Source organism: Hordeum vulgare, chromosome 3H (assembly GCF_904849725.1).
Source record: "Hordeum vulgare subsp. vulgare chromosome 3H, MorexV3_pseudomolecules_assembly, whole genome shotgun sequence".
NCBI lineage: Eukaryota > Viridiplantae > Streptophyta > Magnoliopsida > Poales > Poaceae > Hordeum > Hordeum vulgare.
Window position 1 is genome coordinate 298,870,479 of NC_058520.1, and position 25,072 is coordinate 298,895,550.

General features: G+C 49.2%; 1 protein-coding gene across 2 annotated transcripts in view; it reads right to left on the minus strand.

Moving 5' to 3' along the window:
* Window positions 1-25,072, minus strand: part of LOC123443688 — a 48,332-nt gene that overhangs the window by 22,626 nt on the left and 634 nt on the right. The window contains exons 2-12 of one of the 2 annotated variants that reach the window (XM_045120190.1): window positions 22,398-24,995; window positions 19,941-20,391; window positions 19,553-19,781; window positions 15,638-15,802; window positions 14,791-15,063; window positions 14,428-14,673; window positions 13,970-14,341; window positions 13,774-13,876; window positions 12,539-13,659; window positions 12,386-12,442; window positions 4,149-4,577 (exon numbers count right to left, since the gene is read on the minus strand). In XM_045120190.1, coding sequence (XP_044976125.1) covers window positions 4,149-4,577; window positions 12,386-12,442; window positions 12,539-13,659; window positions 13,774-13,876; window positions 13,970-14,341; window positions 14,428-14,673; window positions 14,791-15,063; window positions 15,638-15,802; window positions 19,553-19,781; window positions 19,941-20,391; window positions 22,398-24,995 — 6,044 coding nt within the window. Of the gene's footprint in view, window positions 1-4,148; window positions 4,578-12,385; window positions 12,443-12,538; window positions 13,877-13,969; window positions 14,342-14,427; window positions 14,674-14,790; window positions 15,064-15,637; window positions 15,803-19,552; window positions 19,782-19,940; window positions 20,392-22,397; window positions 24,996-25,072 lie in introns of both variants that reach the window. The other variant, XM_045120189.1, reaches the window with a different exon arrangement.

Sequence of the window (25,072 nt, forward strand, 5' to 3'; positions counted from 1 at the left end):
ACCGCAGCGGTTCGCCGCCATGATACGCACCGATGCGCTCCTCGTCGTGGGTGAGCGGGGAAGCGAACTCCACCGGGTTGTGCTCGGCGTGAGCCGGTGCTGATGAAGACGAGCCCGAAGGGGTGACTGCCGGTGTTGGAGTACGTGAGGTCGCCGGTTGTGGTGCCGTCGGCGTAGCAAACCCCGAGGTCGATGTAGTTTTGGGAACTGAGGTAGACGTGCTCGGCGAAGAGGAGTTGCTTACTCCCCCTTCTTCCTTGAAGTGGACATACTCGATAGTGAAGTCATCATACGTCGGAGTCGAGCCGTCGTCCATCGCCTTGTCCCATGCCCACCCCCGCCCTTCGTTGAACATGACGTCTCGCGCCGTGCGCTACGTCTTTGGGTCGAGATGCGGTAGGCCTTCGAGCCCTCCGCGTAGCCGATGAAAACTCCAGGAGTGCTCCTGTCGTCGAGCTTGCCGATGTGGCCGAGCTCCTTGGCGAACGCGAGGCAACCAAAGACCCGCAAGTGGGAGACCACCGGCTTCCGCCCATGCCAGGCCTCCTACGACATCCTGCCATCGAGCTCCTTAGTAGGCGAGCGGTTGAGGATGTATATGGTTGTCAGCACCGCCTCTCCCCAGAAAACAATCGGCATCCCTCTCTGCTTAAGAAGAGCCCGAGCCATCCCCACAACCGTCTGGTTGCGCCGCTCGACAACGTCGTTCTGCTGCGGGTTGTACGGCGCGGAGTAGTGGCGCTGGATGCCCTCATCGGCGCAGTACGACGCAAATTCAGCCAACGTGAATTCACCGCCGTTGTCAGTGCGCAGCACGCGCAGTTTGCGGCCGCTCTCCGCCTCCGCAGCAACCTGCGCGCGCCTGATGGCGTCCGCAACCTCTTCCTTGCTGCCGAGGACCATCGCCCACATGTAGCGAGAGAGGTTGCCGACAAGCAGCACGAAGTAACATCGACCTCCTGGTATGGCTGGCGTCACCGGGCCGCACAGGTCCCCGTGCACGAGCTCAAGCCTCTCCTTGGCCCGAAAACTCGCCTGCTGGGGAAAGGGGAGTCGCCTCTGCTTCGTCAACACGCAGATGTCGCAGAACTACTCCACATGGTTGAGGCACGGCAGGCCTCGCACCATCTCCTTGGCACTTAGACGCTTCAGGGCCTCGAAATGAAGGTGCCCAAAGCGCTCATGCCATTGCCATGCCTCGTTGTCCCGACAGGCAGCGAGACAGACGGGTTATGCCACATGCACGTCGAGGACGTAGAGTCGATTTTCACCTCTAGGTACCTTGGCGAGAAGGCGACGCTGGCGATCCCAGATGCGTAGGACCCCATGCTCGATCAGCACGCATGAGCCGTTCCCATCCAGCTGTCCCAAGTTGAAGATGGAGTTCCTTAGCACGGGGATGTAGTAGACACCGGTGAGCAGTCGATGCTCTTCCGTCTTGGCGGTGAAGATGACGGAGCCGACGCCCTTAATTTCCACGGCAGAGGCATCCCCAAACTTGACGGAGCCTCATGCGTCGGAGTCGAGCTCGAGGAAGAATTCCTTTCGACCGGTCATGTGGTGGGTGGCGCCGGTATCGAGGCACCACCCCGCAGCCTTGTCCTTCCCGGAGCCATCGCCGAGAAGATCGTGCGCTTTTGGCTCGTCGAGGTAGAGGAGAGCCTTTGCGACTGGTGTCGCTGAAGGTAGCTCGATGCTTGCATGCGCCATGAATAGAGCTGTCTCCTCCTCCGCCTGTGCGACGTGAGCCCGGCCATGTCGTGGCTGTCGACACTCATTGGCCCAATGGCCAACCCGGCCACAGTTGTGGCAACTGTTGTCCTGTGCCGGCGTGGGCTTGCCAGCGGCGCCGTCTTTGGCGCCTCCGCAGGCGTCACCTTCGACACGTCCTTGTGCCCTGCCTGGGGCGCCTCTTCGCGCCTTGCGCTGCTTGCCGCGCCTGCGGCCGCCCGCCGTGGAAGAGGGCTCCCCCTTCTTCCTATCACCGAGGTCCAGCAAAGACTCGATCGAGCGAGCCATCTGCTTATACTTCTCGGGAATGCACCGAAAAAGCTTCTCGACAGCTCTCTCCTCGGTGTAGGTGGCATCGCCGAACTTCACCATCTTCTACAGTAGAGTGTTGAGACGGAGAGCAAAGTCATCAACGTCCTCACCTGGCTTGAAGGCCAGGCTCTCCCACTCCTTACGAAATGCCTGCAGTGTGGACTTGCGAGCACGGTCGTTGCCGATGCGTGCCGCGGCGATGGCGTCCCAAGCCTCCTTGGCAGTCTGCTTGTTGGAAAGCGAGATGAAAAGCGAGAATTGCATCTCGGGCGGGACTGCGGTGATGAGGGCGTCCAGCGCCCGTCGATCCTCATGGTGGTCGACGCTGCCGTCCTGGACCGCCTCCCACAGGTGCCGCACTTGGAGCCTGATCTTCATGATCGCGGTCCACTCGACGTAGTTGGTTTTGGTGAGGGTAGGCCACAGTCCGGACCTCGTAGAGGCCGCGGTCCTGGTCGTCGCAGCCCAACACCGGGACCAACATCCCCGACCACAGTCCGGACCTCGTAGAGGCCGCGGTCCTGGTCGTCGCAGCCGCCGTCGCCATGCACACCTCCACCTGGAGCGCCATCATGATGTGCGCGGGCATGCTCAGCTGCCCACTGCGCCGTTCGCTTTCGCGCCATAGTGGCGCGGTCTTCGTCGGTGCCGTCGTCCGCAGGCGCGGAGCCGCCGCGGAGTGCCTTGGCATCCGACGTAGCCTCACGTGTTGCCTATACTGTTGTTGCTGCTTCTACCTCCGCCCTGACTGCTTCTACCTCCGCTCTGGCTGCTGCCAGTTCCGCCGCTGCCAGCCTCGACGCCCTTGATGTTGTAGTCACTCGCTCACGCTCCTCTGCCACGGCGTGCTCAGCCTCCTGCCGACGTCGTGTGCTCTAGGTAACCGTGTGTTGAGAGCAATCTGCAAACATGGCTCACCGCTGGGGGGCTGTTGCATGGAGAAGAAGTTGCTTCTGACGGGCTGCTGCTCGATAGTTCGGAGGGAGGGAGGTAATCAGGGGAAGTGGGAGCAACTGTTGCTACCGGCTAGGGCTGCTCAGCTCCCGGGGAGAGAGGTGAGCAGGAGATGCTCAGGCTACAAGAAACACTGGCTCTGATACCACTTGTTAGTCCTTTCAGCTTGAGCATTGATAGTTGTGGATGACATTGTGTGAGAAATAAACCAACGAAAATTGTCCCAACTCTCACAGTGTCATCCACCACTATCAATGCTCAGGCTGAAACAACTAACAGTATTCCCGGAGGGCCAATGGCCAATATATATACATGTGCAGGTGATAAATATGCAGGAAACCCCTCATACAACGGGAAAAATATACAAGCTAGGATATAACTCTAACAAGGCCAACCAAATAAAGAATCTGCAGCGAATGGAGCCCAAGTTTTTGGAATTTCCATCCATGGCTCAAAATCAGCATTCCCTAAGAGGAAACGATAGGCTGATTTGGTTGTGAGTTTTCCCGAAGATGGCGGCCAAATATGTTGATCCTCCACCCCATAAGTGAGATTAACATCAGATAAGATATTCCAACGACGCCTCCGGTGACAGACCACCTCTAATGTCATGGATTCTAGTACTATCGGTTAGTGCTTCATGCATTGTTCTTCTACTTATTACTATAGTGTGGTGCAAGATCTGATAGGGATTGCCCATGCAACCATTTGTCACACCAAAAGAATGTTATGCTGCTATCACCAACAATAGAAATGAATGTTATGCTGCTATCACCAACCATAGAAATGACCAAAATGGAGATCATTGCAACCGAATTAGGATGTACTTGAGTTCAAGATAAGCCCATGGACGATCGGGTTGTCTTTTTAAGCCATAGCCACCTCATTTTCATTGCTCATCCAAGCACCTCCAAATCAAGACTCCACAACCCTCCAAGATAATATAGATTCTTGAATGGTCATTTGTAGTTGTGTTAGCTATTTACTTTCATGATCCTTGGCCCATAAGACTTACATCATATAAAGAAAAAAGAGAAATATAAAATCGCTGATTACGTGTGGATAAATAATAACCAATCATCCATAGACCCACACTGACAAGTAATAACCAATCAATCGTGGCATAATTGACACTTCTGTGTAATACTTACCTCCCATAAATACACATGTGTATTGCTTGACCCCACTAGCAACAATGGCAAAGAGGGATGGCGTGATAGTGCTCTTGAATGGATATTCTCAAGGGTTGTTGGAGGATCAACAAAATCCTCAAATTCGTCTGGTTCACCCCACCCAAACCCTGATGCCCCAATACCAGCATAACCTGGAATTCCAAATGCTCCACCCCCAGTTAAGTCTCTTCCAGGTTTCGCCAAAGAACCTACACCAATATTTGCCCCATCTGAACCAAGATGAGATCCTCTTCTTCTGCCAGGACCAACACTAGGTGAAATAGGAGTTGCAGCAGGTGTAGATTCAAAACAAGCCCAACCATCTGATGGCCACTCAGATCCTGACCAAATATACTCTGCTGATTTCTTGTCCTGTTGATTGCCATGCCAGTTGAAAAAAACAAGACCCTGAAAAATGGATGACCTTAGTTAAACAAAAATGATGCGGCGGCGCAACTACACACGACTTAAAGAGACAAAAAGTCCACATACAACATTACAAACAATAATGTCGAACATCATGAGACCAGTTGTTACTTGCAGCACACCTCTTACAATGAGTTTGAAGATATACATTTAGTTCAAACAATACTAGAAAAATAATACAAAACCAAAATATTATTTTATAACGATACATCATATGGGGGAGGCAAATAAAGTCACCAATCATAGTATCATGACTAAGGAATGAGAAAAAGGTTGAGCAATTCCTCGTAATTTTAAAAGAGGGGTTGTAAAGGGTAATTAGCAATGTATAATTAAGGGACTAAATGTGCAACGCAATTGTTATATATTCAACTTAATTTATGTGTCATCAGATTAGATCGGATGGCTAAGATGGTTTGTGTCAAACCTGACTCATATTTTTTATTGGTATAAGAATACAGATATTAAAGAGTACTCATTAATTGCAGTCTAAGGAGATCATGGAGATAAAAGCATCATCAAGAACATGTTTTCTGCATCATCTGTAAAAAATCGTAGCCCACATCCACAAAATAAAAGAAACACCTGCCAGTTTGGCTCATTCAGTTCAAAGCACAAAAGCTAGGCATGGCCTGTTTTGATTATGTTGCAATATTAGCATGTTTGACAATTAAGCATAGAGAAAGAAATCAAAATATTCACAGATAATAAGGAAAATACTCCCTCGGTTCCAAATTAACTGAAGTTCTAGTTTTGTCCTAAGTCGAGCTTCTTTAAGTTTGACCAAGTCTTTAGAAAAATTAGTAACATCTAGAAAATCAAATTAGTCTCATGACATTCTTCAGAAAATGTATGTTCGAACGTGGGATGGCTCCGCTCCTAGCTTCGCCCCGCTCCTAGCTCCCCTAGCCCCAGCCGGTAAGCCCACCGCCGACGACGACTCATCGGCACCCCTCCACCCACCCCAACCCCAACCCCCACACGCTGCCATGGCTCCCCCCGCGGCCGACCCCGCCGAGCACCGAGCAATCTTCTCCAGCAACCGCGTGTCCTCTGGTGACCGTTGGTACGACTCGAAGAGCGAGTCCTCGGCGCACTCGTACTGTGAGGTCGCCCGCACCCCGCCGGCACCGGCACCGCTGGCCCATCCTGCCCCGCCGGCCGCCCGTCTCCACTCGCCTCGGCCCCCGCTCCGAGGTGCACCGCGTGTCGGGCGGGGCCGAGGTCGACGCCGATGGATACCAGCAGCCGTGACACAGGAACCACCGCCGCCGTCCTCGCTCGACAGGAGAACCAAGTCCCCCTCCGTTGCCGCGCCGTCGCAGCCCTTCTCTGGAGGAAATCGCGGGGTTGTGCTTTCGCTGCCTCAACCAAAGCCACCGGGTACGGGACTGCAGCAACGACATCTGTTCCCGCCGCTGCCTCGTGTCCGGCGACGACTCGCGCTCCTGCCCCAAGCGCCGGAAAGCCGCTGGGCAGGCCCACGCCACCGCTGGTCACACAGAGCCCGCCACCGCAGGGCATGGCCAACGCCAGGCTCCTCCCCCGCCGCCACCCCCGCCTCACGTCGTCCCTGCGGCCGCGACCCCCGCACCACGCGCGACAGAACCAGTACGGGTTATCACGGTGCACTCCGTCGCTATGGAAGAAGCCGAGGAGGTACTAGGCCGAGCCATGGTGGCCACCGTCACGGGCAACCGTCCGCGCGTGTCCGCCGTTGATGTCCACGGCGGAGCACATCCTCGGGGAAGCTGTTGGATTGAGCGCCTCCACCCCAACACGCGCTCCAGGGCCGACCTGGCCACCTTCCGGCTGGCTGGGCGCACGCACGACCCCGACAGCATTCGCCGCGCCGCCACCTTGGAGATTGTTGAGCAAGTTCCGGCACGCTTGAGCTTCGACGCGCCCGCCATCCGGACTCTCACATACCCAACCGCCATTGTCGTTGCCCGCATTGTGGCAACCGGGGCAACGTCTCTCCGCGCCCGCCATAGCCCCGGGGATGATGGCGACGGCAACCGGGATGGAAATGGTCGCGAACACGCGCCTAGCCCCGGCCCTGGGCGGGCACGCCGCCGGGGACACAAACACTGGCGCACTGACGCGCCACCGACTGGTCGGGCGGATGGCATGGCCATGGACAACTCCCTTTGGTGCTCAAGCAGCCACGCCCACCGCGCCGATGGAGTCGTCGTCGCACCCAACTGGCCAGCCCCCGCCGGGATGGCAGCGCGGCCGCCGCCGCCCGTACTGCATGATCGATGCAGTATGGCCCCATGGTCAGGTCTACATGAGCCCCGTCACCCTCGTCGCCATGCCAGAAAAGGAAAGGGAAAAGGTGCTTTGCAGGTGGATCAACTATGCAAAGCTGGAGCAAAAGCAGTGGGCACCAGCGCCATGACGACACCGCCAGTTGGCCGCATCACCAGTGCTGCGACGGTCTCGGGCGCTGGCCCCAGCACTACGACAGGTGGCGACCCGCCATTCGCGGAGAACACTCCAGAAGCGGATCGGGATTTGAATCAAGCCGCACGCCACACACCCCAGGACGATTGCGAGGGGGGCACCTGTGGGTCGTCCGGCCCGATGCTTGGTCAGGACCTAGCTGCTCTGAGCGAGGTTCCAGACTCGCAGCCAGCCCCACCGGATCGGCCTGTAGCTTTGTCGGGACAAAGTGACGCCTCGCCGACGCCAGCGACCACAACGGGGACAAACGCGCCCGCTGACCAGTCGCCCGAGCCCCGCGCACGCGTCGCTATAGGCAGGGAAGCGCTTTCCACCGCTGGCGAAACACCCCACGAGACAGCCGGAACCATGCACGCCCGTGACAATTCTTCAAAGGCCCAGGGCCCAACCAACCACACCCGAGGCAACTGCCCACTAGCCCATCACGCCAAGGCCGGTCGAGGGCTCTACTGAACCCACAACGGAGAGGCCCATGCATGGCGCACTCCCAGCGTCTGCGGGACGGTTCACTTCTCCGCCGATCACGAAGCGTCGATCTCACGGACGTGTCGCTGCACCAACGACATGGACTCTGGGCGAGTTCCTCGCGGCTGCCACAAAACACATCACGGCAGTCTTGCAAACCCCAGGGAGAAGACCGCGCCGCCCGCTCAACTTCACCCCTCGACGCGGCCGCTCTGCCACTACATCACCGATGCCGGCGCCGCCCACCACAGAAAGAAGAGCGCAGATCCAAGTCCTACGCACACTAGGGATCGTTGGAACTAACCAGCGGATCACATCCGCTGAGATGAAGGCATACGATGGACTGTTCGCGGCGCCAATTCCATTACCGGTGCTCTCGGCCATTGCAGCCCTGGTTGGTCAAGAGATCCCTGCCGGCTTGCATGCCTCGACCGCTGTAGAAATGACCGCCGCGTCATAGGCCGCACCCGCTACACCCTCTGTCGAACTCATGTTCGTGGATCACAACCTTAGAATTGCGGTCTGGAATGTGTGTGGTCTCAACGCGCGCGTTCGGCGCACAGCCATATGATCGCTGCTGGACACCACCTCTGCATCCATCGTATGCCTACAGGAAACAAAAATGGCGTTTGATCTGCTCGTCTGTTGTCCTCGAGACGCTAGGCTGAGAGTTCGATGATTATACGTATCTCCCGGCGCAAGGTACACGGGGTGGCATATTGCTGGCCTGGAAGAGCCGGGTTATGACCATCACGGACCCGATGTTCACCACAAACGCCCTCACAGCCAAGGTTGCAACGTCCTCCGGCACGCCCTGGTGGCTTGCTATGGTATACGGCCCTCAGGAAGATGCCGACAAGATCGCCTTCCTACAAGAGCTTCGCGATATACGCACAGACTGCCCAGGACCTTGGATGTTATGCGGGGACTTTAACCTGATAATGTGCGATGAAGATAAAAGCTGCGGAAACTTGCACCACCGCACGATGGGCAGATTTCGCCGCGTCGTCAATGACCTCGCCCTGAAGGAAATATACCTCAACGGTCGACGATTCACGTGGTCGAACGAACAGTCTCCACCAACCCTGGTGCACCTAGACCGCGTGCTTTGCACCTCAGACTGGGAGGATGCACATGGAAGCTGCCATCTGCGATGCCTCGCCTCCGTCGTGTCGGATCACAGCCCCTCCTACTTGACTGCTCGCCCACGCACGCGGCGTGACAGCGCTTCCACTTCGAGGATTATTAGCTCAGGTTGGATGGGTTTCACGACACGGTGGCCACCGCTTGGGGCTCGGTACATGACACGGACCCCTTCCGGCGGCTAATGCTACGGCTCCAAGCCACAACCCGCAAACTGACGAGCTGGAGTGCCAAATCCAACGGGAATATCCGGGACAAGATGGCCATCTCCATGGAGCTGATCTCACGCTTTGACAAGGCCCACAAGGATCGCGTCCTCTCCCTGCTGAATGTTGGTTGCGCAAGCAACTCAAGATCACCTACCTTGGGCTTGCTTCCTTGGAGCGGACCATTGCAAGGCAACGCGCAAGAATCACTTCCCTTAAGGACGGTGACGCCAACACAGCGTTCTTCCACCGGCAATGCTCTTTTCGCCGGCAAAAGAACCACATATTCAGCCTCACCGTGGATGGCAACTAGATCACAGACCAGGAGGGGATGGCACATGCAGCCTTCTCACACTTCGACGAGCTGCTCGGCTCCAACGTCCCCCGCGACCACTCGATGGACTTGTTGCAGCTTATTGCGCCTTGCGACCTGACCAGCCTCGACACACCATTCAGCCACGAGGAGATTTGGGACGCCGTCAAACGCCTCCCAGCCCGAAAAGCACCCGGACCGGACGGGTTTACAACTGAGTTCCTAGGGGCATGTTGGGACATAGTACGGCAGGATTTTCTGGATGCCTTCCAGCAGCTCTTCGAGCTACACGGCCGCGGCTTCAGCAAGCTAAATCAGGCCCTCCTGACCCTGCTCCCGAAGCGCGCTGACGCCTGCCAGCTTCGCGACTACCGGTCGATCTGCCTCATACACATTGTGGCGAAGATCTTCGCGAAGGTGATCTCGATGTGTCTCGCCCCAAGACTTGGAGAATTGGTAAGCCGCAACCAGAATGCATTCATCCCAGGGCAGAGTCTCCATGACAACTTCGTCCTCGTCAGGCAATCCATGAAGCAGCTGCACCAGCTCGCGGCCTCGCGAGTCATGCTTAAACTGCACCTAACGCGGGCTTTCGACTCCCTATCATGGACCTTCCTGTTTGTAGTGCTCCGCCAATACGGTTTTGGGCCTCGATTTCGGGAGTGGATCGCAATCTTACTCACCAACTCGAGCACCAGGATTATGCTCAATGGAGAGCCAGGGCCGCCTATATGGCACCGATGCGGGCTACGCCAAGGGGACCCCGTCTCACCGCAACTCTTCGTGCTCGCCCTGGACATCCTTGGCCGCCTCGTCCGCCGCGCCCACGACTGTGGCATCATACGACAGTTGCACCCACGACGGAACATCCAGGCTATCTCATTGTACACCGACGACGTCATGCTATTCTGCCACGCCACATCGGATGACATGGAGGCCATCAAGGGCATCCTCACCCTGTTTGGCAACTCCAGGGGCCTATGAGTTAACTATGCAAAGAGCTCGGCCACCATCATGCATGGAGACCCTAGTGCGACCACGATGATCAACCTAATAGGATGCACGGTGGCAGATCTCCCCACCAACTACCTGGGCATCCCTCTGATGTTGAGACGCCCCACGGCCGCTCAACTCTAGCCACTTGTCGACTCGGTGGCTGCGAGGCTGCCAACATGGAAGGCATGGCTCATGAACAAGGCCAGAAGACTCGCATTGGTCAAATCGGTACGCATCGCTATCCCGGTTCACCAAATGCTGGCATTTGCCCCCCCTAAGAAAACTCTCAGGCAACTGGAGAAGATTCAAAGAGGCTTCATGTGGGCTGGTCGTGCCGCGACCAATGGCGGACACTGCCATGTCAATTAGCGCCAAGTATGTCGCCCGATTGAGTACGGTGGTCTGGGGATCCGAGACCTAGAGCGCGCCGGGCTGGCACTCCGACTCTGATGGTTGTGGTACGCCCGCACCGATGGAAACCGCGCATGGCAAGGCCTAGACCTACAATTCTCCCGTGAGGAGCAAGCGCCATTCTTCGCATCCACCTACATGATCATTGGGGATGGACGGTTTGGGATGACTGATGGCTACATGGACAGTCTGTGCGCGAATTTGCACCGGCGTTATAGAATTGCATACCCAAACGGCGCTGCAAAACGAGAACAGTGGCGGAGGAGCTCGCCGGCAACTCATGGACGCGTGACATCCAAGTTGTCATCGGGATGCACGAGATTGGACAGTATTTGCAGCTTTGGCGGGCCGTGCAACACATCACCCTCACACACGAGCCAGACCGAATGATATGGAGATGGACAGCAAGCAGCACATACTCGGCACAATCCTGCTACGTCGCGACGTTCCAAGGCTCCATGTGTTGCCCCGCATGGAAACTCACGTGGAAGAGTTGGGCGCCGCCTCGCGTCAAGTTCTTCAACTGGTTGGCAGGCAAGGATCGATGTTGGACGGCGGAACGGCTTGCTCGGCGCGGCTTACCACACCACCCCCGATGCCTATTGTGTGACCAAGCCCCGGAGACTATGCAGCACCTACTGTTGGGATGCCCGTTTGCCCGGCAAACTTGGCACGACATCCTGGCCTGGACACGCATACCAACACACACACACCCACCAGCGAACCTACACTCATTGACTGGTGGCAGAGGGCCAAGGAACAGACACCCTCGGCGCAGCGCAAAGCCCTGCAATCGATCGCCATGCTCGTCCCCTGGATGATTTGGAAACACCGGAACGAATGCGCCTTCGACAATGCGCGACCCTCAGTAGACACATTAGTGGATAAGATCAGAGATGAGGCCAAATGTTGAGCACTCGCTGGGGCACAAGGACTACGGGTTGTCCTACCCACATTCTGGGATGTACACTGACCGGGCGCATGACCCATGTGTAACCAGCCTCTTAGGAGGATTGTACTTTCCACCTTTTCAATGAAACGAAACGCAAAGAAACTTTTGTGTTTTCTCAAAAAAGAATGTATGTTCATACTGTGTATTTGGTGTTGTATACAACAACAACAACAACGCCTTTAGTCCCAAACAAGTTGGGGTAGGCTAGAGGTGAAACCCATAAGATCTCGCAACCAACTCATGGTTCTGGCACATGGATAGCAAGCTTCCACGCACCCCTGTCCATGGCTAGTTCTTTGGTGATGCTCCAATCCTTCATATCTCTCTTTACGGACTCTTCCCATGTCAAGTTCAGTCTACCCCGACCTCTCTTGACATTATCAGCATGCTTTAACCGTCCGCTATGCACTGGGACTTCTGGAGGCCTGCGCTGAATATGCCCAAACCATCTCAGACGATGTTGGACAAGCTTCTCTTCAATTGGCGCTACCCCAACTCTATCTCGTATATCATCATTCCGGATTCGGTCCTTCCTTGTGTGGCCACACATCCATCTCAACATGCGCATCTCCACCACACCTAACTGATGCACATGTCGCCTTTTAGTCGGCCAACACTCGGCGCCATACAACATTGCGGGTCGAACCGCCGTCCTATAGAACTTGCCTTTTAGCTTTTGTGGCACCCTCTTGTCACAGAGAATGCCAGAAGCTTGGTGTTGTATAGATCTAGCATTTTTATATAGAGTTGCTCAAACTTAAACAAGTTTGACTAGGACAAACCTAGAACTTCAACTAATATGAAACAGGTGGAGTAGTGAATGGTTCAAAAACAATACCTTTCGGTTGGTAGCAATAGCAGCATGTTGCTCATTGGTTGAATTGAGACATATTGCCTGCACCACTCCAAAAGAATAAAATGCAGTGCACGAAAGAAAGCAAAGAATGAGTCATCTCAAGAAAAAGAAGGCATTAGGCTTGATAATGAATACCTCAAGAAGTTCCCCATTTCTCCTTAGAAGTTCCTTTGGGCTTTGAAAGCTTTTTTGTTCGATCAGGCATTTTCTTTTAGGTTCAAGAGAGGTTTCCACATCAGAAGAAGCCTTGTCAACAAATGCACGCCCTTTCTCATTGTCCTGGGAGCTAACACTGCATTTATTTTCTCCTCCATTACTTTGAGTAGAATCGTTTTCACGCTCGACTTTTGTACTTTCAACCATATTCTTCCAAGATCTACCGAGCTTTGTGTTGTTTAATGGAAAGCAATTCACGTCTTCATTCACAAATGCTGCACAGACATCCATGGGGTTAGCGGATATTTCCCACAAAACATGAAACAACACCTCCATGTTCTCAGTGTTTGTGCCCTGAACTGTATATGCGAGCTGATCATGGCTAGTCTTGTTGGACCTTGGCTGAGACAACATATATTCTAACCAGAAAAGTACACTTGGATGTAAATTATTTGATAATTTCTCTCTTAAAAATGATGCATGAAGTCTTACTAATGAAGATGACACAAATTGCAGGGAATCAATAACAAACTTTGCAGCAACTGAAGGGACGAAACCCTTAAATTCCTTCACGTCACTTGTACAAGCTTCAAGTTCAAGTTTCTCTTTTCCAATGAACTCTTTTAAATGATGTTTCATAAAGGATGACAATCCAATCCACAAGGAAGAACCTATCAAATGCCACTTTTCATCAATTGAAAGACTTGAATCTTCACTTCCTCCTGGTTGTCTCTTGTCCAATGAACCATTGAGCATGACCACCTCTGTGTTCATTGATATACCATGACTTCTATGGTGCGCAGCTTGCATCAATCGGTCTAATAATACTTGAAATGACTCATCATTCGCAGAAGCACCTACCACTGGATTGCTCATGATAAGTAATGCCTTTATGTCATGGCATAGCCAGGAAACAGAAAAGCCTATGTTGTATTCAAGGAGATCAATAACAGTAGATATGGCGGATGTCTTGTCCAATGCAGAAGTTCTACTGAGGTCATGTTTGAGGAGTAGCCTGCTAGTACTCAGAAAATGTGATAAAGTTGCTATAATGTATTTCATGTTCTCCATAGGTGTGCATGCAGTAATATTGGTGAGGTCTGTATTAAGAACAGAAGAGATGAAGCAGCAGGAGACAACATATCGAGTAAGAAATTTAAAACTCTCCTTGCATGACACCAACAACAGATAGTCAATTGAACGGGAAGCACAACCTTCAAGACAATGACTATTAGTTCCACCATCTGGTGATCTACAAACTGATAGTAGAACATATGCAAGAAATAATAAACCATCATGGCAACAGGAGGCAAGGATCTGCAATGTAACAGAAGCCGAATTTAGGATGGTTTGTATGAAAGCCTCAGTAAAAATAGCAAAGTAAAAGGAACTGCTATCTCCTGATGTTACCTTCTCAGCTATATCATAAAATTGAAGTGAGAACCTTTTATCAAATATTGATATTGCAGCACTAACATCACGTGTAAGTTCCTCAATGCCATGGCTGTTGTGCTCTTTAAGGACCTTATCTTTAGCTAATGGTAGGCCACAATTTGCACAGAGAAAGTGATTTCTTAGCATGCGTGACAAATAATTTGAAGCCATGGTTACTTTGAGTTCTGATTCAACGTCATTAACGACAGATGATGAAAGCCAATTGGAAGAAGCATTGAAAGGGTTTAGTATTCCATCAAGAATCTTGTCATCTGCACCATGTTGTGAGCTGGTGCCGTCCTTCTCAACTATGCTCGATTTACAAGATAGGCATTCAAGTGCTTCAAGCTAATTAGCAAAAAAAAAAAGAATAAGATTAAGGGTAATGCAAAACAGCAGCAAGAACAGCTCAGCTGCTAAGAGATTATACTTACAGGTAGTCCACATCTGTTTAAGGCACATGCAGCCAGTGCAGATGAAAGCTTAGATAATTTGGCAGATAGAGCTTCACCAGCACAGTTTCTGAAACTATTTTTCGTTGATAGGATTGCACAATATTGACCCAATTCTGGGTCTGCAAACACATTCTGACCACCCTGAGTGTCGGATTCATCAAACAGTAACTTGGGATGGCAGCCAAATAATTTACTGACAGACTGGGAGTAATTCCCTAGCATCCACTGAAGATTTAAATGAAATTTAGTTAACAAGCTTAAGGGTCCATTCTGAACTCGTCATAAACTATTTTGATTTTCAAAATAGAGAAGGGAAAAGAAGAAGGCAGACATATAACATACTTCAAGTAGGCTTGAAAGCCAGTGGTCTCCTTTCTCAACTGCATCAGGGAGCAGCACATTTGAAATGAGGTTACGCTCCAAGGGTCCTCCAGATCCCTCAACAAGCCGACAAATTACCATAGCAAGCTGTTCATCTTGAAGGTTCTTCGCGCAAACATTGATGGCAGAGGAAGTATCACCTCCAAGCAGGAAAAATGCTATAGCAAGCTCCCATTGATGCCTTCCCAGTAGTACGTAAGCATTTTTAAGAGCAGCGGCTTTGTTTTTTTCTTCCTAGATAGATTTATCTGAATAAGTACGATGTAGTGATATAATTCACTTCGCAGAACAAAGCATTACTGTGAAATGCATGAAATTCCTTCTGGGCGTGAATGATACGCATTTCTCTTAAAAATATGGCACTGCCAGTATAGTGATACAGATATGAAGTGTGGCAAAAACTGATCATTTGAGATGTCAGGACTAGCAACTACTCCATCAGTCCTAAAATTCAAGGCATATTTTGATTCGTTACACAAATTTGAACTATTGAACTAAAACGACGACAAGAATTATGGAACGGAGGGAGTACTTTGTTATATGTGGTTTATGTGACATGAAATTGGCACCACTAGAATTGTATTAAAATACTTATGATGTGATTTTGAATCTCATAAACCATATATTAATAGAGTAATCATTGATCAAAACCTTATGATACTGAATCAACATATGCCTTACATGTTGGAGTATTACTTTCTGAAAGACTTCAGTATGTGCAAGTTCACATTTGCAACTATTGTATTAATAGGCATGACCGCATAGTTGAAGCTGTCAATACATTGAACCATACTACACACCGATGTACCTGGAAGTTCCTGCAGAGAAACTCATACAGACGTTTATCCTTCTCATTTCTGCTGACCTTGAAAAGGCCAACTAATACTTTTATTCTATTTAATGCTATATAGAGCAGAGCACAATCCTTGGGGTCCTTGCTTTTAAGATACTGCAACCTTGCCAGCTTCTCCATCTACAATTTCAGACATATCACATTACCTAATAAGCACAGGTGATTATCAAGATAACTGCAAATGTAAACAATGTTCATTATAGTGTCCATACATATGGCAGAAAAAAAATAGACAGAAGATCCGTTAATACTTCATACCTAGAATCTGGACGCAGAACACTACAACAATGACAATGTTTCAGCAGTAGAGAACATCAGGCATCAAATGTGCCACATTTGATGCCTTATTAAAAAAGAATATCGGGTTTAAATATAAACCGCAAAACTGAATATATTCTTTTGGAAAAACATAGGGAACCATCTTGTGTAGGATACTACTATTGGTCAAAAAAAGAACCTATGTTAACTCAAAGTTTCAAACTTTGTAACTGAAATCAGTTCTAGCTGAGTAGTGCTTTGCTAAAAACATGCTGCCCTAGAAAGTCAAGTTGTCATCATCCTGGGATCAACCATTTGATGCTGCCCTAAAAAGAACATCGGGTTTAAATATAAACCGCAAAACTGAATATATTCTTTTGAAAACACATAGGGAATCACCTTGTGTAGGATACTACTACTGGTCAAAAAAAGATCCTATGTTAACTCAAAGTTTCAAACTTTGTAACTGTAATCGGTTCTAGCTGAGCAGTGCTTTGCTAAAAACATGATGCCCTAGAAAGTCAAGTGTCATCATCCTGGGATCAACCATTTGATGCTCTCGGTTGAGCTCCTTCCAAGCATGTGTGAGTGTGACACCTCCATGTGGTCGTGATCAGCCTGCAGCCTGAGCTCGGCATATTCCGTTCTTACAACAACAACAACAAAACCTTTAGTCCCAAACAAGTTGGGGTAGGCCAGAGGTGAAACCCATATAAGATCTCGCGACCAACTCATGGTTCAGGCACATGGATAGCAAGCTTCCACGCACCCCTGTCCATAGCTAGTTCTTTGGTGATGCTCCAATCCTCCAGATCTCTCTTTACGGACTATTCCCATGTCAAGTTCAGTCTACCCCGGCCTCTTTTGACATTATCCGCATGCTTTAGCCGTCCGCTATGCGCTGAATATGCCCAAACCATCTCAGACGATGTTGGACAAGCTTCTCTTCAATTGACGCTACCACAACTCTTAACTCGTATATCATCATTCCAGATTCGGTCCTTCCTTGTGTGGCCACACATCCATCTCAACATGCGCATCTCCGCCACACCTAACTGATGCAGATGCCGCCTTTTAGTCGGCCAACACTCAGCGCAATACAACATTGCGGTCGAACCGCCGTCCTATAGAACTTGCCTTTTAGCTTTTGTGGCACCCTCTTGTCACAGAGAATGCCAGAAGCTTGGCGCCACTTCATCCATCCAGCTTTAATTCGATGGTTCACATCTTCATCGATATCCCCATCCTTCTGCAACATTGACCCCAAATATCGGAAGGTGTCCTTCTGAGGCACCACCTGACCATCAAGGCGTCTAAAACCTTTCGATTCCAAGGTTTGCCTCCATAACTCCAACTTCCTGTTGACCCCGTCCGACTATCATCGACTAGCACCACATCGTTCGCAAAGAGCATACACCATGGGATAACTCCTTATATAGCCCTTGTGACCTCATCCATCACCAAGGCAAAAAGATAAGGGCTCAAAGCTAACCCGTGATGCAGTCCTATCTTAATCGGGAAGTCATTAGTGTCGCCATCACTTGTTCGAACACTTGTCACAACATTATCGTACATGTCCTTGATGAGGGTAATGTACTTTGCTAGGACTTTGTGTTTCTCCAAGGCCCACCACATAACATTCCACGGTATCTTGTCATAGGCCTTCTCCAAGTCAATGAACACCATATGTAGGTCCTTTTGCTCCCTATATCTCTCCATAAGTTGTCGTACCAAGAAAATGGCTTCCATGGTCGACCTCCCAGGCATGAAACCAAACTGATTTTTGGTCACGCTTGTCATTCTTCTTAAGCGGTGCTCAATGACTCTATCCCATAGCTTCATTGTATGGTTCATCAATTTAATTTCACGGTAATTAGTACAACTCTAAACATCCCCCTTGTTCTTCAAGATTGGTACTAATATACTCTATCTCCATTCTTCTAGCATCTTGTTTGCCCGAAAAATGAGGTTGAGAAGTTTGGTTAGCCATACTATCGCTATGTCCCCGAGGCCTCTCCACACCTTAATGGGGATGCAATCAGGGGGCATCGCCTTGCCTCCTTTCATCCTCTTTAAAGCCTCCTTGACCTCCGACTCCTGGATTCGCCGCACAAAACGTCCGCTAGTATCATCAAAGGAGTCGTCCAGATCAATGGTCGAGCTCTCACTCTCCCCATTGAACAGCTTGTCAAAGTTCTCCCGCCATCTATGCTTAATCTCCTCGCTCTTCAACAGGAGTTGATCTACTCCGTCCATGATGCACTTGATTTGGTCAACATCCCTCATCTTCCTCTCTCGGATCTTGGCCATCTTATAGATGTCCCTTTCGCCTTCCTTCGTGTCTAACCGTTGGTAGAGGTCCTCATACGCCCGACCCCTTACTTCACTCACAGCTCGCTTTGCGGCCTTCTTTGCCATCTTGTACTTCTCTATGTTGTCTGCACTCCTATCCAGATATAGGCGTCTGAAACAATCTTTCTTCTCCTTAATTGCCTTATGGACATCATCGTTCCACCACCAGGTATCTTTAGCTTCTCTTCTACTTCCCCTGGACACTCCAAACTCCTCTGAGGCCACCTTATGAATGCAAGTCGCCATCTTCATCCGCATGTTGTCTGCATCACCTCCTTCCTCCCAAGGGCCCTCCTTAACGACCCTCTCCTTGAACGCCTTAGCCACCTCCCCCTTGAGCTTCCACCACTTCGTTCTAGCGACTTTGGCACGCTTGTCCCGCTGGACATGAATCCAAAAGCGGAAGTCAGCAACCAAAGCTTATGCTGAGGGACAACTCTCTCCAGGTATCACCTTACAGTCTAGGCATGCATGTATGTCTTCTCTTCTCGAGAGGATGAAATCAATCTGGCTAGAGTGTTGCCCACTACTACAAGTGACTAGATGTGATTCTCTCTTCATAAAGAGGGTGTTAGCTACGACCATGTTGTAGGCTAGCGCAAAGCTTAAGACATCTTCTCCTTGATTCCTGATGCCATAGCCAAATCCCCCATGCACCCCTTCAAAAAATTAAGTTATTTATATTTAGTATCCATTTTATTTGGATTGTCTCTATTTAAATCCAAACTGTTTGTTTTCTTGACAGAGGATTTTTAGGGATGTGAGAGGGAGATACACTACAAACTGGTAAACAAAATTTTCAGTGATTGACAGCACGATACAGAGAACTAGCCATGGACAGGGGTGCCTGGAAGCTTGCTATCCATGTGCCAGAACCATGAGTTGATCGCGAGATCTTATGGGTTTCACATCTAGCCTAGCCCAACTTGTTTGGGACTAAAAGGCTTTGTTGTTGTTGTTGTTGTTGACAACACGATATCGTAACTACATCCTATCATGGCCGTGTTAGTTGACTGTGACATTTGCTATTAGTGAAACTTATGAGAACCTAAATACTACTTCCTCCGTTCCTAAAAATAAGTCTTTTTAGAGGTTTCACTAGGGAACTACATACAGATGTATATAGACATACTTTAGAGTGTAGATTCACTCATTTTGTTCCGTATGTAGTCCCCTACTGAAATCTCTAGAAAGACTTATATTTAGGAACGGAGGGAGTAGTTCTGAAATATCTGATTGCTGAGAAAGATATTTCCATACCCTGGTCCTTAGCTGGGACATATTGGTATACCATAATCCCATACCAAGGTTTTGCATCTCTAACCAAGTCGATTCTGCAGGAAGAACATAATCAAGTAGATCATCCTGACAATCAGATTGGAAGGCCCATGCAATGGAAGCAGAATCAACATGGCATCCTTCAGCACTAGATAAATCTCCAAATCCCCTAAGCATATATAGGCGTTGGAACTGCACAGCAATCCAGAACCTTAAGAGAAATGCAAGCATCAATTAACATGACTTCTCAACAACAAAAGCGAAAAAATGGGAGCACCATTTTTTTTGTCTGACTTTTGACAATTCCTAGATTGTCCTAGTAAATAGAAAAATATACCAACACAATTTTACAAGCTAGAAGTTATCTTACCTTCGCCCTGCTTCATCAAGGGTTTTATAGGGAGAAGCACGGTTCTGATCAGTAATTTCGCCTAAAAGATCAGAAACTGCATGTATCTGTATTTTTTCAGTGTCACTTATTGCAAACATGCCAAAGTTCTTATCAAGGAGCTGACTTATCTCTGACCTTTGAGATGTACTAGTGGTGGTATTGATACCTAAATTATTCGTCATGTAAGAAAATGAATTTGATGGTGACAGCAAGTTGAAGGCTGCGCTATTTCCATTGTCACCCCACAGTAACCCTTTGCTAGAAATATCGCTTGAGGGTGTATCCGTAAAGTACTGCGACAAAGGAAGTTCAGGGATATTATGGCATGATTTACTGCATGAACCGCAGTCCAACAAGGTGTTTAATGTTGTACTTGCTTTCATCGATTCAGCAAGATGCTGCAGGATCCCATCTGCACGTTTCCATTCACCTGTGCACAAACAACAATAAAGAGTTAATTCCATTGCCTAATTTTCATAAAATTAAAATGGTTCAATTGAAAAATAAAATTCTGCAAGTTTACTGAAAATACTGTGAACAGAAATCAGGAATGAACGTGGACTTCTACCAGCACATCTCCAATGCAAATCACCAAATCACCCGCAAATGTCCAGACAAGACTTACCAGACATTTTTTCCCATCCAACGGCAGTCACCAAAAATATCCGGACCAGTCCGGATGGCCGAAATCCCACAGACCGGCACCAAACGAAGGGGAGACTAGCAGGAATTCGGACGTCCGCCACGTCAAACTCTGACACACCCGACCCACCTAAAACCAAGGCGAAGCCCGCGCATTTGGGTATTCCCAGTTTCCCACAACAGTTTCCGTGTCAAAGCCCGCCCTCTCCAACTGCTTCCGCCCCGATCTCCGCCTCCCTCCCCACCGTTCGGTCGTCCGCCGCCACCGGAGGAGTTGACGGAGACGATAGACGTCTCGCCTGAGCCAGAGGACTCAAGGGTGGTTGCCGCCCGCAAGGCCGCGCCCAGGGAACGTAACGCCCGCCACCACAAGGCGAAGAAGAAGAAGGCCGGTCAGGGCTTTTATACAAACATAAATTCTCTAAGTCTACAATACTGAAACAGAAATTCACCCAAATCGTGTTACGCACTTACACAAACAGCAGTTCCGTCGTAAATGGCACCATTTTATCACAATATCAAAAATGTAACTACAATAGGTTTGCAGATGGAAGGGTTCAAAAGACTGTTAGGCATGCATTTCAGGGAACCAACTATTCTCACCAAGGTCATTTTGGCAAACCAGAGTGGACCAGTTTTTAACTGAATGGTGTTCTAACCATGGGTGGAATTGATGCACATGAAGTTGGCCAAGTTTATCCATTGTTTCAAATATCGGCCGACATTCAAGTTAACTGCTACTCGGCACCTAACCAAATCAAATACCCCCTATTCGGCCAATTAACTAGGCCAGCCGATTAATCGGTCTGACAGCTGATAAAAGGCCGAAATTTCAGGTGGGGCCGATTAACTTGCAGAGGAGACAATGCTTATTTTGGCCTAAAATCTAGCCTGTTTCCCTCCCTTCTCTCAGCCTCCTGCTCCTTCTCTCGGTGTTCTAGGTTTAGGGCTCCCTGCCACTGATTGGATATACCTGCATTGCTGCTGTCCTCTCCTCTGTATAGGCTTCTAACACTGCAAGTGCTCCATCTTTGAAAAGAAATTCGGGTGATATGGGGTGGCCTAGGATATATAGATACGTAAAACTTTTCCTTGTTACATTAACGTGTACATTGGAATATTTCGACATTTAGTACATTACATGTTGCTATGTAGCCTAGGATATATAGCTATGGCCCTAGTTAACAACCGATAAATGGGTCACTGATAAAATTCTTTAATAGGCCGATCCGCCAATTAATCCCTACTCAGCACCTGACCTAGGATATATACTATGGCCCTAGTTAACTACCGATAAATGGGTCACTGATAAAATTCAGTTAACACGCCGATCCACCAATTAATCCCCACTCAGCACCTGACCGAGCAGCTACCAGTTACCGATATCCTGAACACTGAGTTTATCATTGCAGTGGCTTTCAGTGTGCAGTTTTATTTCAGCATTTTGGTACACTAACTAATGCATAGCCATTTTTAAGAGTCATAGCACGAATGCTTTAATAGAAATGGTAAAGTTCTCTTGACTAACTATATTCCGTACCACACCACACATTAAATGGCCTAAATCATAAATAACTGCAGTCAAAGTTTAACATCTTGGAACCTACGAGGCATAGTAAGCATAAGAGCATGTAGCATATTTCCACTTATACAATCTCACTCTAACTCTCACAGGACACTGAGGACAGTTAAAGTTAACAATGGAGGCCAGTAATGGTTAACATAGCAAGGCCTTGTGCAACAAATGTAGAATCCAGAGAAAAACATTAGAGGCAAATTCAGAATAGTCGACACCTGAATAAAGATGCTGGATAAGTGCTCTCGGGTGATATGGCGCCAAAGGTCCACTCAGATTACTAGATATATCCAACAAGCTCCACAAACCATTAGAACAGTGACTATTGTGTTGGCCTGGTAACAGCGTGCTATTGTTCTCAATGGCCTCCGTGTTGCTGTAATTTTCAGATAACCCAGATTTACCAAAGCTAGTTTCATTAACATGCACAGTACATGGCAACTTATCATGCACATCTGTGGCAGAACAAACGCCTTTCTGGGTAATACATTCATTTGCTCCTCTTACTAACCATGAACTGAAGAGTGAAAGATGATTGTTATGAACAAGCACTATTGACGCCTTTGGCCCCCAGCAGAAGCTGGCAACATCATGATGAGAATGAGCTAATGCAATACAACTCCAAAGATGCTTCTCTTCCAAATTTGCAGTGTGCAGCACATTCTGAAAGGAAGGATGCTTATGGGAATATATATGCAACTTATTACGAAAACAGACCGCAAGTAAAAATCTACCATTGCCTAAAGATAGCCAATCTAAACCAACAACAGCGCTTTGAATCATTAGAGCATCCTCCAGGAGAAAGCACCCATCTCCCATGAGTTTTACTGCTTCCCAGATATGAATGGATGTACTATTCTTCTGAACATTTCTGCCAACAGTAGCAACTCTACCACATCTGGATAGTGAAATTGCAGTAATTGGTCCTGGATGAGCACCAAACATGCCAACTAGCTCCCAGCTGTTGCTCCCTCTCCTAGTCTGCAAAGGGTTATCTGCACCAGACATCTTCCAAAGTTTCACAGTGCCATCAGAGTGCCCAGTAGCAATATGATAACCTGGGGAAGTTGCAGAAGGTACATTCTGTTGTAGAGGTAATACAGTATTGTCCAGAGACTTAACCGAAATGCAAGTGGGATATTCTCCATCCGCGTCAGTAGGGAAAACCGTAGAACATTCATAAATAGCAGCTGCAAACATTTCACGATGGACGTAAGTAACATGTCTCCCTTGATCTGCAGTGGAAAGTGAGTTGGCAGAAAATTCACATGAACACCCCCTTCCTTCATGATGATTTTCTGAATGCAGGACTACTTTCCATGATAAAACTTGAAAGCTCTTCCTCCATACGCACACAACTAGGAAACTGTTGTTTAAAAATGACTTGTTACAGTTACAAGCTAAAGGTATGGTATGAATGCTATCAGGTGGTTCTTCTGCATTGCTCCCTCCAAGGAAAGGAAGTGTGAACATCTTGTGACATGAAACAACACCTCCATTAGGAATTCTGGCAACAACAAAATCTGCTCCTTTTTCCCCTCCCAGGACAAGAAACCTGTTATCATGGAAAACTGAAGGAACCCAACAAAGACATGAATATTGCGCATCTGCAGAAATGTCACGCAGATCAAATTTGCACAGTAGCTTCCATAAAGGATGGGTGGGTGCATGCAAGGTCGATATGAGAGTTGATAAGGTTGAAAGAGACCAGACAAATAGCATTCTGCTAGAATCCATAGAAACAGCTAGCTCTATTTCGCAGCTATATGGATGGACAGACACCTCTATGATACTACCCTTATGTCCAACTTGATTAATAGTCTTGGTTGAACAGCATGAGATGCTCTTAGAAGAATCACTTGAAACATGACTCCCAGAATCTGATGATAGACCAAAAGCCAGGCGAGACCAACTGAATGAATTATCAGGCAGCAAATGAAGCAAAGAGCATCTTGTGGGTGGGCCAGAACATATACTTCGTGATATTACAACCTCAACAAAAATTGGTTGTACAGTAGATTTTGGGTTAATAGCAGATTCTTCCCAAGCCTGTGGTTCGTTCTGCTTCCATAGTGTAATCCGTGGGCACCTTGGTGGAGATACATCATCAAGACAATGAGCAGCCCAAAAATTGGTACAACGCCCAGGGCCAACACTAACCAGCCACTCACATTTGCCAACCTGGTTCTGCCAGGAATGACCTGAAAACAACTTGAACTTAGCTTCTTCATCTTGTGATACGATGCTGCCTGTTTCTACTGCCCATCTCACAGATATGTCAACTCCAAGCACTCCATTTAGAATGTTCTCCAACTCGATCACTGCAATGACGCTGAAAGATCTTCGCGAAGTAGGCTTCTTCTTCGACCTGGTCACCTCAGTCCCAGCCCATAGCCGGGCAGTTCCATCCAAGCAGCAGGTCATGAGGATCTCTCTCCTTACTTCAGACAGATCACCCACACATAACGGCAAAGGCCTCCACTGGATCATGGAAACGGGCTGAGGATGCAGGAGCTCAGCAGTCTCCAGACCCAATTTTGCATCATTCAGAAATACCAGGACAGGCACATTGCCCTCCACAGGAGCAGCAGCTGACGCCGCCACGACAGGGGCGTGGACGAAGTGGGTAGCAGAGACGAGGGACTGCGGCACTTGTGGTGTGGACCTCCAAGCGAGCTGCCAGGAGGAGTGCGCCCTGGCCCACATGGCAACGCCACCACCGACGACCACGATGCCGTCGCCAGAACCCGTCCAGGCGATGGAGCTGACCGTGAACGTCTCGGTGATGGCCCATCTCAGGAGCCAACTGAATGAACCTGCCAGTTCCAATCTCCAAAAAATGAGCCGTGTGGCAATCACCTAAGTTAGTCAACGGCGAGAACTGGACACGAGA